General features: G+C 39.7%; 1 protein-coding gene and 1 long non-coding RNA gene across 6 annotated transcripts; both read left to right on the forward strand.

Moving 5' to 3' along the window:
* Window positions 1-3,840: 3,840 nt before the first annotated feature.
* On the forward strand, window positions 3,841-6,169 carry LOC125718704 (uncharacterized). Of its 3 annotated transcripts, none has more exons than XR_007384907.1 (6): window positions 3,841-4,475; window positions 4,642-4,755; window positions 4,894-5,075; window positions 5,284-5,423; window positions 5,652-5,711; window positions 5,924-6,169. It is a non-coding gene; the product is annotated as an uncharacterized LOC125718704 (long non-coding RNA). The 3 variants fall into 3 exon arrangements; XR_007384906.1 differs by having other exon boundaries at window positions 5,652-5,707; XR_007384905.1 differs by lacking the exon at window positions 5,924-6,169 and having other exon boundaries at window positions 5,652-5,823.
* A 3,772-nt stretch (window positions 6,170-9,941) lies between these two features.
* Window positions 9,942-12,296, forward strand: LOC125718693 (uncharacterized). 3 transcript variants are annotated; one of them, XM_048992676.1, is made up of 5 exons: window positions 9,942-10,407; window positions 10,492-10,551; window positions 10,585-10,795; window positions 10,917-11,199; window positions 11,320-12,296. In XM_048992676.1, the coding sequence occupies exons 1-5, from the start codon at window positions 10,347-10,349 to the stop codon at window positions 11,968-11,970; spliced, it is 1,266 nt and encodes a 421-aa protein (XP_048848633.1). In that variant the 5' UTR covers window positions 9,942-10,346; the 3' UTR covers window positions 11,971-12,296. The 3 variants fall into 3 exon arrangements, with proteins under 3 accessions (XP_048848633.1, XP_048848632.1, XP_048848631.1); XM_048992675.1 differs by having other exon boundaries at window positions 9,942-10,551; XM_048992674.1 differs by lacking the exon at window positions 9,942-10,407 and having other exon boundaries at window positions 10,536-10,795.
* Window positions 12,297-15,048: the final 2,752 nt, after the last annotated feature.

Consider the following 15,048-nt stretch of genomic DNA (forward strand, 5'->3'; position numbering starts at 1 on the left):
TACTGTCATCATCTTCCTCCCCTAACTGTTCCAGGTCACTTGAATTTCCATCAATTAGTATATTTAAGACATCTTCTACACTGTACGTTTTTGCCATCTAAATGTGTAAATCAAAATAATACACACAATACATCGTTACATTTACAAACATATTGACTATTTGGGTAGCATAGTAGAGCACTGGTTAGCACTGTTGTCTAGGTTCTCTGGGACCCAGGATCGAGTCTCCACCTGGGTTACACATGTGCGGAGTTTGCATGTCTTCCTCATGTTCTCATGGGGTTTCCTCTGATTTCTCTCCATAGTCCAAAAACAGGCTGAGTCTAATTGGAGTTGCTAAATTGGCCGTAGGTGTGCATGTATGAGTGAATGGTGTGTGAGTGAATGGTGTGTGAGTGAATGGTGTGTGAGTGAATGGTGTGTGAGTGTGCCCTGCAATGGGCTGGCCCCCCATCCTGGGCTGTTCCCTTCCTTGTGCCCATTGATTCGGGGTTAGGCTCTGGACTCCCTGACGGATAAGCGGTTTGGGAAATGGATGGATGGATATTGACTATTCACAATTAGCATAAATGTCAAATTTTCAAAATGAATACTAGAAGAAATAATCAAGCTTAAATTGAGTAATATATTAATTGTTGTTTGGTGTATTAACAGTACAAATTTAATCAAGAAAGTGACTAAACCAACACCCAATGCACTGACAAATATAATACATTTACATACCTGTAGTATCATAATTGATACACACATTTTCATCACCCATCCATCCATCCATTTTCCAAACCGCTTATCCTACTGGGTCACGGGGGGTCCGGAGCCTATCCCGGAAGCAATGGGCACGAGGCAGGGAACAACTCAGGATGGGGGGCCAGCCCATCGCAGGGCACAGTCACACACACAATTAACTCACACATGCACTTCTATGGGCAATTTAGCAAGTCCAATCAAGGGGGAAACCGGAGTACCTGGAGGAAACCCCATGACGACACGGGGAGAACATGCAAACCATGACAAACATACCTGAGAGAAATCTAAAATAATTGGGAGCACACCCATTAGCCAATCAATCAATTAACACATGTCCTACAGGGAGGAGGCCCCGGGGCAGACCCAGGACGCACTGGAGGGTTTATATCTCACTCTCACTGACATCCAGAGCTTCAGTAAGAACTGGCTCCCCAATGCTGGTGTATCACTGCATTTCTCCAATGCTGGTGCCTCGGCATGCCCCCTAAAGACCTGGTAGAGGTAGCCGGAGAGTGGGACGTCTGGGTATCTCTCCTGAAGTTGCTACCCCCCGACCCGAACCCCAGATAAGTGGATGGTGATGGATGGATGGATACATTTGAAATTCACTTACTACTTGTGAATTAATTTCACAGTGAAGCAAATTGTATGACGGCACATCACAAAATAGATATGTCTTGCGGATTACTTTGCTGTTGGACCAAGGAAAAGGTATGCATTTTTTCTTGCAGTTTCAATTTTATGACCTGTTAAATTTTATTGTTAACGGTGGGATAAAACAGGGCCAATTTGTGGAAAAGTGTGGAGAAATGTATTAAACACGTCTGTGCCTACCCTTGGCATTTAGACTTATCGTTTGGCTAACATTGTGAGTTTCATTTGTTCCCCTCATTAAAGTTAAAAGCAGGATTCTGTATAAGATAAATAATTTTTTTTCACTCACAATCAAGATGGTGATTTTTGATCATGGTTCTTGTGCAACATATTTCTTTCTTTATATCTGTCTCTATAGTAAATGACTCATTTCTACATCCTAATTTCATCTTCTGTAAAATAGCAGCGTGACGTCATCACTACTGAAGGGGCAGTGAATGAACAAGTTACCAAGAAGAAGCCCCAAAAGAAGAGGTTCAAGTTTAGATGCACGTTTCCTTTGCTGAAATGTGTGAAGTCGAATGGAAAGGAGAAGTAGGGCACAAGATTTCTTTAGAGCTCTAGCTTTCTCAGTATCATAACTGAGCTCTCTGCTCATGACTGCACTCCTGGCTCTTCTAGCTCAGACGATGATAGACGCTCTCTATCAGCAACTTATTAGAAAGTGTGAATGTAGATCAAGTAAAGAATCTTCTAAAATCCTGTAAAAACAAACCACCAGGTGTTGACGGTCTTGACAGCAGGCTTCTTAAACTAGCTGCTAACTCTATTGCCCCTGTTCTAACCCATATCATTAACCTTAGTTTTATTTGCTGTACCTATCCACATGCATGGAAGCAGGCTAAAATAATTCCTCTACCTAAAGATAAAAAACTGCCTTTTTCTGGTCCCAACAGTCGTCCGATAAGTATATTACCTGTATTATCTAAAATAATGGAATCTATAGTATATGATCAAATTAATAGCTATTTTTATATAAACGATTTATTAACAGAGTTTCAGCATGCATATAGAAAAAGTCACTCTACTGCCACTGCACTGACTCATATGTCTGATGACTGGCTTAAAGAGATTGAAAAGAAAAATATTATTGGTGCTGTATTTTTAGATTTTTCTGCTGCCTTTGACATCATAGATCACGAACTGTTATTAGCAAAGTTATCTTGTTATGGTTTTGAGCAGTCAGCAATTACATGGATGTACAGTTATCTGTCTAACAGAACACAGACAGTGTTTTTTAATGGCAGCTTCTCAGGTATCAGAAATATTACATGTGGAGTCCCCCAAGGCAGTTGTCTGGGTCCACTATTATTTAATATTTTTACTAATGATTTACCGTACATTTTACATAAGGCTAACATTGTCATGTATGCTGATGATTCAACTATATATACATCAGCAAGTACACAAATGGAATTAGAATCTGTTTTAAATGTAGAATTACAATATGTAGTAGATTGGATTAAATTAAATAAATTGGCATTAAACCCAGTAAAAACAAACTGCATGATTTTAGGTTCAAACTATAACATTAATCAAAATCCTGTAATTAATATTCAAATTAATAACGTAAATATTAAACAGGTGCATGAGACCAAACTGCTGGGTGTAATAGTTGACTCTAGATTATCGTGGAAAATACATATTAGTAATATTATTGCAAAAATGGGAAGAGGTATATCTATTATGAAAAGACATGCACATTTTTTAACTTCAAATATTATGAATTATGCTATGAAAGCACTACTATTGACATATTGACACTATTGCCCTGCAGTTTGGGCAAATGCTACTGGTGAATATATGAATAAATTACAACTTATACAGAATAGAGCTGCTCGTGTAGCACTTAGGTGCAGCTATAGGAGAAATATTATATTAATGCACAAAGATCTTAATTGGTTGTTGGTTGAAGACAGACTGTTGTATTCACTGTTAATCTTCATAAGAAACATTTTCATCTCAAAATTGCCTTCTGTTTTGTTTAAGCATCTTTCTTTTAGTGTAGACAATCATCAGTACAGTACCAGACATGCAACTAAAGGCAACTTCACCTTACCCACAGCAAGAACAAATGCCATAAAAAACACTGTTATGTTCAGAGGTATGAAGGAATGGAATAAATTCCCAAGCATATCATACTTACTAACAATGTAAATAAGTTTAAAGTATATGTAAAAAAGCATCTATCAAAATAATATATCTGACTGCTTATATTCATTTATATATGTGTGTGAATGTGTGTACTTGCAATGTGTAGGTATATTTTTGGGGGAATATTTATGGGTGTATGTGTATAAATGCGTTTTTATATGTGTATATTTCATGCCCGTATGAGGGTATATTTGTACATTGATTTGTGTATATACATGTGTATATGTGGGTGTATATGTGTATATGTATTTATCTTTTTTAATTATTTGTTGTATGTTTAATGATTTTTTTTTTTCAGGACCCCAGGAAGAATAGCTGCAGCATGGCTGTAGCTAATGGGGATCCTTTGAATAAAACTCAAACTCAAACTCAAACTAACATTTGGAACTTCCTCCACTGGAAATAATGTAGAGGAGCACTAGTCCCCTCTGGTGGTGACATGTGACATCACACCTAATGAGGGACCTTTCCAGTCCCTGAGAAAGTAACCAATATGTGTAAGATCGCAGTGTCAAATCTGTAATGAATTCTAAGATGTGCGATGCTTTTTATTTCTTTCATACTTTCCGTCCTGCGTCGGCACCTCTTCAAGGATCCCCAAGTGGCAGATTCCCCTCTGCCTGGCGGACAGGGGTGATGCGGGGGAGGGAGAGCACCAGCGGCTGGTCTGCTTTGGCTAAGTGCTAAGCTGCCATGAATCTTCTGGATCAGGCTTCTCCAACTGTTACAACCAGCATCAAAGATATAGGGGGGCGAGGGTTTGAGGCACGTATCTTTCTCTCTTTCAGGCGACCAAACCTGGGACAGACCTGCTACATGAACATCACCTTGCAGTGTCTCTTCCACCTGCCAACATTCTGCGAGGACGTCAGGAGGCAGGAACAACACTGGGGTTTGGTCCCCTATGCCAACCTGATCAGGTACCCAACACAAGTATCCACATCATACAAGCTCTCTCATGCAACTACATACAGGTGAAATTTCTATTGCTATGTCCACATGTATTACTGCCCTAATCACAAATTATAAAGAGCTGCTTGAAAGTGAAGACACCAACACCAATTCTCTGTCTCTTTTGACTTGCAGATATTTTGCTGATCTTCTACCTGCAACACATAGTTCACTCGCAAAGCAGAAGACGACTTTGTTGAGAACCTAATTCATACGGTTTCGAAGCGGTTTCCTGAAGATCAGCAGAATGTAAGTGAACCTCTAAACTATTCTGAAGTCAATAAAGTTTTCTTTAGGATAGTATGGTTGACTAAGAAATATACAATGATGAAAACACGCTTTATTCTGAAAAATGTTAAGTGATCTGTTTCATATATAAATTTTCAGTCGGCAAGCATTTTCTGTTTATCTCCTGTCATCTGGGACACCCATGAGTTCTTCAGCTGCCTGATATCTCAGCTAAATGAGCTGGGGAAGCTAATTCAGGCCTGGGAGACAACAGCCACGTACGCCTGTCCTGTGGAAGGAAACCTATCGTTCGAGATGCTGTGCCAGAGGACGTGTACCAGGTTCACCCTGCTGCTTTTATTGGTTTTGCACGCCTGTGTGAATGAATTACATTATGCTGCCACAAAGACACAAAGCAGTGATACACCAGCATTGGGGATCTAGTTCTCACTGAATGTGATGTTTGTAAAGAAGTTAAATAGTCCTGTGACCTAGAAGGCATATTTTAAACCGTATAATCAGAGGACGGCCTACCTGTCATTCTCGTAGGTCACTACATCAGTGACACCATTAGCGTGGCAGAGAAGGGCTGGCTGTATTTTAGCGAGCACGTAGTGACCAGATCAGAAGAGGAGCAGGTGCTGAGAAAGAGGCAGAGCAGCGCGTACATGCTGTTCTACACCCAGCAGGTAAGCAGAGAAACACCGAATACACTCTGTTATACTACATCCAGTGGCTAAATACAGACACAGTGGACAGATATTCCCCACCCAACACGCAGTTACACACCTCACTGCAATATGTCAGACCTTCAGAAATATAAAACTGAGTCTTTTGTATTTTATGCTACACTAATGAAAGCCTGCCACTTGTACCACTTGATGCATATGGAATGTGGAAAATGTGCTCTTTTGTAGGAGGACTTACACTGAAGACAGCTGATGCCTCCATATTGGGGATTAATACTTGAAAAGTAGGTAAATGGACAATTACCCACAATCCCGCAGTGAGAGAGTGAGAGAAGAACCATCGGCTCAGTTGTGATTACGTGATGATCGGCAGAAAAAAGTGTATATATAATACTCATGTTGCAGGACCTCGCTCGTTTATCAATTAAAATTTATTAACAATTTTTGCTCGTCTTGCAAAACACTTGCACACCGAGGTTTGATTGTACTTGAATCTGCAGGTCCCTGTGTTAGGCGGCTGCATGTACTTCCACGCTCGCTAATGTTCTGTGGCGGCAAAACCAGGAAAAACAGTAACCGGCTCTGCTTAGGAGAGCAGAGCGATGGGACAAACTTACAGAGTAAAAGCTGAAAATAAAACAAACCAATACACAACCATGTATATCAGATATAAATCTAAATATTAAAGTATAGACAAAGTACATTTTACCGTCTACGTACAGTGCTAATTGCTGGCTGAAGCGCTAACGGGGGCTGGCTAACTTGCTAACCGCGACCGTTAATTCCGCGACACTGCTACTGAAAATAGGTTTTTGAAAAGTGTATGTTTAAAGTAGATTTTAACAAAAAAATAGAATAACCACATTCTAAATGATCTCAGATTATTGGTGCTGAGTTTGTGCTGAATAAAAGCATTTGTAGCACTTTGGGATAAATGTTTTTTAGATAAATGAAATATTTTACAGTTTTCTGAATTGCTTAAATATTAAAAATCATTTTGGGAACAAAATTGCCAAAAGTCATTTATTGAATCAGTCACTTGGCAAAACTTTAAACCATGCTCACCTAGTTAGACACAATTTGCAGATCTCAGTCACGCTTTTTGCAAAACTCGAAACACATTCTCATTCATCAAAACACATTTTGAGCTATGGTGAACTTTAATGCGAAATAGAAAACACAGGCCGCAGAGGTTAAGCGCAGCCAGCACACAGTAGTCATTTAAACACAATGACTCAAAACTGTTCACACACATTTATAAACATTTGAAGAAGCCAAAGAGTGACTAGAACATAGAATACGTGCCATAGGTGAATAGGAGTTGAATTTCAACGTCAAGGTACAAATGGGTCACACAATATTCTTTCTTTCTGTGACTCTGGCTTGGCATTTGCGCAACATTTTACTGTAATATGCCTCTTATTTGTTTACTTTTTGGCTTTATCCTTTACAGTAACTTTTCTGGAATACTGAATACGGCAAACGTTACTTATTAGTTATCAGTCATGACTGTACAGTATACAAATATTTCTGGTACACGACCATACTTTTTTTTTTTTACTGTAGTCTTACGATTTCTAATTTACATGCCAACAACAGTTTTGACTGTTTTAATTTTTTTGTGAGTTTAGCTTGAATTTTAGGGTTTGTGCTTAGTGGTTTGATTACAGTTTTTCTGAATTGCTAAAACACTAAATCCCATTGTAAAAACTAAACTGTCAACTACCAAAACTCTTTCATCAAATCAGTGCCACAGTTGTCAAAATCTTAAACACTATTCATCTGGTTAGGACACAATTTGCAAATTTGAATCTCTCATTTACCAAAAGTCTAAACACATTCTCAAACACAAAACACATTTAGCAGCGTGGTGCACTTGAATCCAGAATGGTGCTCACAGGCTACAGAAGTAAGTAAGTATACTAACTAAATGGGTTTTTTTTAGAATTGAAAGACTTGAATAAGAATTGAATAAGAGTGGAAGAACACACATGTTCTCACAACACCAAGAGACCCTTATTGTCGATACGGTCCGTAAAAATAATGCAATTCGACTGTGAAATACAGCAGCAATGGAGAATCTTTGAGCTTGACTCAATGGTTAGGCCTCATGAATACATCTTCGTGGATGAATCTGGATTCAATCTAGCAAAAAGGAGAAGAAGAGGTCGCAACGTCATAGGTCAACGTGCCATTATTGAACTGCCTGGCCAGTGTGGTGGAAATGTAACTATCTGTGCTGCCATCAGCAGTTATGGGATTCTCCACAGTCATGTTACTGTTAGGCCATACAACACCAAAATTCTAACATTCCTGGATGGTCTATGGGATGCTTTGCTTGAGCAGAGAGGTCATGACCAGGCAGAGTATCCCATGTATGTTATCATTTGGGACAATGTGAGCTTTCACCGTGGTCCAAGAATACGTGACTGGTTTCACAATGAGCAGCATTTCATGAATGTGTTTCTTCCACCATACTCTCCCTTTTTAAACCCTATTGCGGAGCTTTTCTCGGCATGGAGATGGAAAGTATATGACCGAAAGCCTTACACACAGGAAAATCTACTTCAAGTAAAGAATGGAGCATGTGGTGAGATAGGTGTGGAATTTTGCCAGGGGTGAATTTGGCATGCTAAAGGACTCTCCTCGTGTTTTAGCGATTCAGAAAAACTGTAAAATGTTAAGGCATGTCAGGCTACTTTGAAAGTGGGTGAGAGGCCTCAGACTCCAAAGGGTTACAGTAAATACTTATTATGCTATGTTTCTTTTATGTTCCTCTTTTTGAGTCTGGTACTATGACAAAAAATTCCCAAACTATCTATCTAGTGCTTCTTCATTATTCCATCCTCTTTGTGCAATGTAGTGATGTAAAGTACTGTCAGTAAAACAGCATGATACTACCACCACCCTGCTTGACCATTGAGTCAGTGTTCCCAGGTTAAGAAAACAACCTCACCTTGATCCGCTGCAAACATACCTCTTTTCATTGTGGCCAAGCAGAGAAGAAAAAGGCTCGCAAAAAAAAAAGAGCTGCCCGTTGTGCCAAGTTAGGTACATAAACGTGTGCGTCCACCTGAGGGACGTACATAAAGTTCAAACCAAAGAGGAGCACAAGCTGTTAATTGCTGTAGCAACAGGCAGGTACGCAGGTTGAGTGGATTGCCAAGTACCTGGCTGCATGGCAAGAAATCTGTCGTACATAGACAGACACAAGTAAGCCACGAATTGAAGGCTGAGGAACTGGCTCATCAGGTAATGAATTCCATTCAATTAAATTTTCCATTATGCATTCTGTCTGACAGTACTTTGCATCATCCCTCCCCATAATGCATGTCCGGCTCTGCAAACATGTCGCCGTAAGAGGTTGCTCTGCGGAAAGTCAACCAAAAGATGAAAGACATGGCCAGTGAGCTGGAAGACCTGAAAAAAAGTCGACGAACTGAAAAAGCGACTTGACGCATCAGAGTCGCAAAGGTCAGAGGGTCACCACAGGCTCCTCTTCACAGGTAAGAATAATCACAATTAAGAACATAAGACGTTTACAACAGAGAGGAGGCCATTTGGCCCATCAAGTTTGTTTGGGGAGAACTTAACTAATAGCTCAGAGTTGTTAAAATCTTGTCTAGCTCTGATTTAAAAGAACCATAACAACATAGGAAATTAAACATAAAAAAATATATATTGTCATAACATGAGACAGCTTTGAATGCATTGTATTCACTTGCATTCATTGTAATGTCCTGTTTGTTTCAGACAAAGTTTTACCGAAATTCAAAAACAAGCCTACACCTTGTCGGGGATTGAACATATCTATAGAAAACAGTAGGCAGGAATTGGGATATGTCAAGAATTTTGTTCAATATATGTGAGAACACCCAGATGGGCCAGCCCCAACCCACATTTAATTCCCCTGGGCCGAAAGCTTGTTGATTTTTAAGTGTCTGATTGTACTTCTTCATTTAATTTTTCAAATGATCCCAGTAGGATCAATAATTGGGTGGAAGAACTGTATTCCAAATTCAAAGTCACAATTTGTAAAAGTTACATATTGGTAATTAAGAAATTTTTCCATTTTTTGTTGGAGGAAAACTTAAAGTATGTGCAATTGGGGTAGTAAATTTTTATTGACATTGGAAAAAAATTGCGGGGCACAGGCAGGAGGTGAAGCAACAGAAGAAAAGGATGCCAACTTGCCGTGATTTGGCCACTTTGGCAACAGAGTTGGAAAATCGGATTCCCGAGTCTCTAGGTAAGTCAGAAGTTATTCAATATACTTTTGAAGATCATGCTCAGGTTTTTGTATTTTTCTTACAGACGAAAATCCCGATAACGTGAAGTTACGCAACAACTGCATCGATGACTTGAGCGCATACCATCACCAACGGACACAGGAGGAGTGTAATCATCAATCTCACCATGAACGAGTTTCATGTGTGTGAGGTAGAGGAGGGCAAGGTGGTGATCAGTGTGAGTATCGAAAAATGTGTTGGAGGTGTATGAAAAAGATGTTTATCTTTCACACAGACTTAAATCTGATTTGTCCCACTATATTACAGTTTTTTACGATTGTTTACACTGTAAAATAAAAATTTCCACACAATTTGCAAAAGTCTACTCCAAGGAGCAAAACACCGCCACAGATTTGCACAACATTACACACAATGTCTGCTTCACTCTTTTTGCAAAACATTACACACAGTGATTTGTAAAACTCTACACACATTTCGACAGCTTAGACACAGATAAGGATTGTGAGGTTACTTCCTTGTCATTACAAAGCCCCAGATTGCCAATGACCACACTAATGAACTAATTGGATAAGCACATCCACAAAGTGTGGAAGCACACATGTGCTAATTAGAAAACGCAGCACTCAGGTGTGCTATAAAAGGCAGCAGGTGAGTTCACCTGTATTCATCAAAAATGGAAGGAGCTAGAAGAAGAGTGAGAATGAGAGGGGGAGCTCAAAGAGGAGAAGAAGAAGGTAGAGGAAGAGGCCTAGGTAGAGGAAGTGGAGAAGGAGGAGATAGAGGAAGAGGCCTAGGTAGAGGAAGAGGAGAAGAAGAAGGTAGAGGAAGAGGCCTAGGTAGAGGAAGAGGAGAAGGAGGAGATAGAGGAAGAGGCCTAGGTAGAGAAGGAGGAGATAGAGGAAGAGGCCTAGGTAGAGGAAGAGGTAGAGAAGAACTTGAAGAGTTGACAGAACCTGAACAAAGAAGACGAGGACCAAATTTGACTCAAGAAATCCGTGCAACACTTATTGACCATGTTCTCAACCATGGACTGACACTGATGGAAGCTGGACAAAGAGTTCAACCAAATCTCAGCAGAAATACTGTTGCGTCAGTAATTCGGACATTTCATCGAGAAAACAGGTAAGCTAACCACACAGTACATTGAAACTTAAGCTTGCTGTACTTGTCATCAATATTGTTTACTGTGACATTTGAGGCTGCATGTGTATTTTTTTATATATACAGTATATTTTTCACATAGGATTGAGGGTCGAGGACACCAAGGTGGAAGGGGCCCTATGTTCACCCGTGCACAAGAGGCCGCCATAGTGAACATGGTTGTGGCCAATAATTGTATCAGGCTGCGAGAAATCCAAGCCAATATCATCAACGATGACCGTATTTTCAATAACATCCACCGAGTCTCTCTGTCAACATTAGCTCGAATCCTCAAGAAAAAGCAAGTACACATGAAGCAACTATATCGGGTACCATTTGACAGAAATTCAGAGAGAGTGAAACATCTGCACTCTGAATATGTGGAGGTATGTATTGTTCATTTTACTGCTATGGTGTGGTATTGTGCACTGCTCATAATGTTCTGGCACAAAAAAAATGTGCAATAGATATTGAATAGCATCCTATTGTCTTTTACTGTGTTTCAGAGAGTCTTGCAAATGGATGCAGAACAAATTCAGCATGAATTTATATATGTGGATGAGGCTGGATTTAACCTTGCAAAAACACGAAGACGAGGGAGAAATGTAATTGGACACAGGGCAATCACCAATGTGCCAGGGCAGCGAGGGGGTAACATCACCCTCTGCGCTGCTATCACACAAAATGGGGTCCTCCACCACCATGCAAATCTGGGACCCTATAATGCAAATCTAATACTTGCATTTCTTGACAGATTGCACGAGATTGTCACAGCATTAAACAAAGTGGACCAGATGCGGTACATTGTCGTTTGGGACAATGTCTCATTCCATCGGGCTGCTCTGGTCCAGAATTGGTTCCATGGTCACCCTGATTTTGAAGTGTTATACCTTCCCCCATACTCCCCCTTCCTGAATCCAATCGAAGAGTTTTTTTCAGCGTGGCGGTGGAAGGTATACGACCTGCGGCCCTATGACCGTTTGCCCCTCATTCAGGCCATGGAGCAGGCATGTGATCAAATCGACGCAGCTTCTGTGCAGGGGTGGATTCGTCACTCAAGGCGATTCTTCCAACGGTGCCTTGCCAATGAAGACATAGCCTGTGATGTGGATGAAATCTTATGGCCTGATCCAGCCAGACGGAGAGATGAGGAATAGTTACAGTATTTGTGTTGCTTTTTTTTCCAGAGTCAAACTGTATGTACTTCAGGCAGTAATTTTTATTTGTCTACAGATTTTATTTGTTTCATTGATTTCATTGTTGGTTGATTACTGTAACTGATTATGGTAAGAAATACTGTATTTCTTGAATTGAAATAAATACCGGTACTTGAAATATTCAGTCTGCAGCATCAGTGTTGTGCAGTGCTTGGTAAGTTTATAGTAGGCCTATTTGTGTACATTCTCCCTATATCTCAAACTAATCATGAAGAATGTTGTGGGTTTGTCACTATTTTTTGTCATCGAAATGATCCCTTACATAACATCTGCCCAAAAATCTAGCACATGCTATTTCCTAAAATTAGTTTTTCTACACATGTGTTTTTTATTTATCACAGCAGTGTGAAACTGTCTGCAATAGTGTCTGATCATTGAGGACTGTGTTGGTTAAATGAAAACTAATAGCATTTTCACAAATATGTGTATATGTTTTGACTGATATGTGTATGTTTTGACTGATATGTGTATGTTTTGACTGAAGTGTGTCATTTTGCAAACAATCTAGGAATTCTGCAAATTGAGTGTGGTGTTTGGATAATTGTGATTAGATTTTGACAAAAAGAACCTGCTTTTCAAAATTGTGTGTAAACAATCGTAAAAAACTGTATTATTATTATTATTATTATTATTATATTCTTATTTTCATAGATCACTGGCCATAAGATGTCCGGTACTTTCGAGAGGGCAAAGATTGCTTTCGGATTTGAAGAAATCAGGCCACGGCTTCCTGAGTACCACTACAATCCAGTGGCCTTCTTCTTCAGTGCATCAGGACAGCCGTTGTGGAAACTAACCAAGCTCGTGATGGAAGCATGTAGGGAGTGTGGTCACGTCTTTACAGTGTGACAGAGATACGCAGTGGTGTCTCCACCTGCGTAAGTAAAAATTGCTATAGTCTTTTGCCTGAGATGAAAAATTGGTTATACACTAACATGGATTTCATCTTTTGTGATAGTTACATGGAAACGCCTTGGAGAAAGAGAGGCTACTAGTCTCTCAGCTGTTGTGCTACAGTGTGGAAACTACGGATCAGTTTTATGTCGTGGAGCCAGGCTTTGAAGATACTCATAGGGGAAGTAACATTGTTAAGTTGGTGATTGGCAAGGCTCCACGCCATGCAACCTATCAGTGGTCTTACACTGAGACACAAAGGGGCAGCGCTGAGAGACTGAGAAGGCGAGTGTCCATAATTGAGTCATGTGAGTAAGAGGAGGAATCCTCAGCTGTACGTAGCCACGCAATACAGTGAAGCTATGGAGTTACATCTCAGTCCAGAAGAGACTGACCCTGGCATGGATGAACGTTGTGGTGAGTAAGGCAGAGACAAATCACCTGGGCCGAAAGCTTGTTCATTTTTAAGTGTCTGATTGTACTTCTTCATTTTCCATAAGGGTAACTAGACAAGTGGTAGTGTCACGCTGTTTGGTGACAAAGTGTCGAAATGACAGACTTAGACATTAAGACATAGACATGGATATTACATACTTACGCTACAGCATTACATGGTGATATTATGGTAAGTGAAAAGATGCAGTTCTTGCCAGAAAATATACAATGATAGGAAGGCTAACATTAATGGTATGAGACTGAAACTAGAAACTGTAAACTGGATGGAGTTAAACAGCAAAACAGTTGAAGAGGCATGGGCATTTTTTAAAAGCACATTGTTGCAAGTGCAAGAGGACTTCATACCTGTTTCCAGCAAAACTAAATCTAGGAAACTATCAACAACCAAGGTGGTTTACTAAGGAAATTAAGAAAAAAGTCAGGAGGAAAAGCGCTCTCTTCCACAAATGGGAAATAACTACAGTAATGATTTCAAAATAAAGCAGGAGGATCTAAGTCTACAGGTTGAGTTAAAAAACAACCTTACACTCTAAGTGGAATGTAGAAAGAAAAATTGCATTGGGGATGACAATAAAAGTTTCTTCCAGTATTTGAACTCCAAAAGAGCTCTAAAAGCTGAAATCACTAATTTGCAGGACAGTAAGGGCCTTATAATTGAAAATGAAATTGATATAGTAAATGAGTTTAATTATTTTACACAGGTGTTCACAGTAGAGAACACGAGTAACTTACCACCATTTAGTACGAATACAGCGTCTTTGACCAATATAGGTATAACAGGCTGATGTGGTTATAAGCCTAGCTAAGCTCAAAATAAATAAATCGCAGGGCCCTGATGGCATCTTACCTATAGTTTTAAAAGAGATGAGGGATATTATTAGCCAACCTTTAACTTTAATACTCCAGAAATCATTATTTGCGGGTGTGGTACCTTCTGATTAGAAGCATGCTAATATAACGCCCATATTCAAAAAAGGGGATAGAAGTAATCCAGCAAACTATAGGCCAATCAGTTTAACTTGCATTACTGGAAAAATAATGGAAGCTATAATCCAAGTGAAAATGGTAGATTACCAGGATGCAAATAACATGGATTTAGGAGAGGTAGATCCTGTTTAACAAATTCACTTGAGTTCTTTGAGGAAGCTTCAAAAGAAATTGATCACAAAAAGGCCTACGATGTGATCTAGTTAGATTTCCAGAAGGCCTTTGATGTTGTCCCCTACAAACGGCTCTCGCTTAAACTCAAAGCTGCAGGGATTTTAGGAACTGTAGCAGCTTGGATCGAAAACTGGTTATCAGACAGGAAGCAGCGAGTAGTTATTAGAGGCGCAATGTCACAGTGGACCATAGTGGGGTACCACAGGGTTCAATTTTAGGACCACTATTGTTCCTAATTTACATTAATGATATTGACATCAATACATACAGTAAACTGGTTAAATTTGTAGATGACACCAAGGTGGGTGGTTTAGCAGATACTGATCTAGCCGCGGAGAGACTACAATCAGATCTGGATTTAATTAGCGACTGGGCTGATACCTGGCAGATGAAATTTAACATACATAAATGTAAGGTAGTCCATGCAGGGAGTAGAAATATAAAGTACATATATTTTATGGGTTCCACTGAAATAAAGGTAGCTGATTATGAGAAAGACCTCAGTGT

Source organism: Brienomyrus brachyistius, chromosome 23 (genome assembly GCF_023856365.1).
Source record: "Brienomyrus brachyistius isolate T26 chromosome 23, BBRACH_0.4, whole genome shotgun sequence".
In the NCBI taxonomy this organism is placed as follows: Eukaryota; Metazoa; Chordata; class Actinopteri; order Osteoglossiformes; family Mormyridae; genus Brienomyrus; species Brienomyrus brachyistius.

Excerpts from the sequence above, each read along its gene's own strand:
- LOC125718693 (XM_048992675.1), top strand. The coding sequence starts at position 10,347 with ATGGAAGGAGCTAGAAGAAGAGTGAGAATGAGAGGGGGAGCTCAAAGA. Across the intron at positions 10,796-10,916 it reads ACATTTCATCGAGAAAACAG|GATTGAGGGTCGAGGACACC; the intron begins GTAAGCTAACCA and ends TTTTTCACATAG. Across the intron at positions 11,200-11,319 it reads TGCACTCTGAATATGTGGAG|AGAGTCTTGCAAATGGATGC; the intron begins GTATGTATTGTT and ends ACTGTGTTTCAG.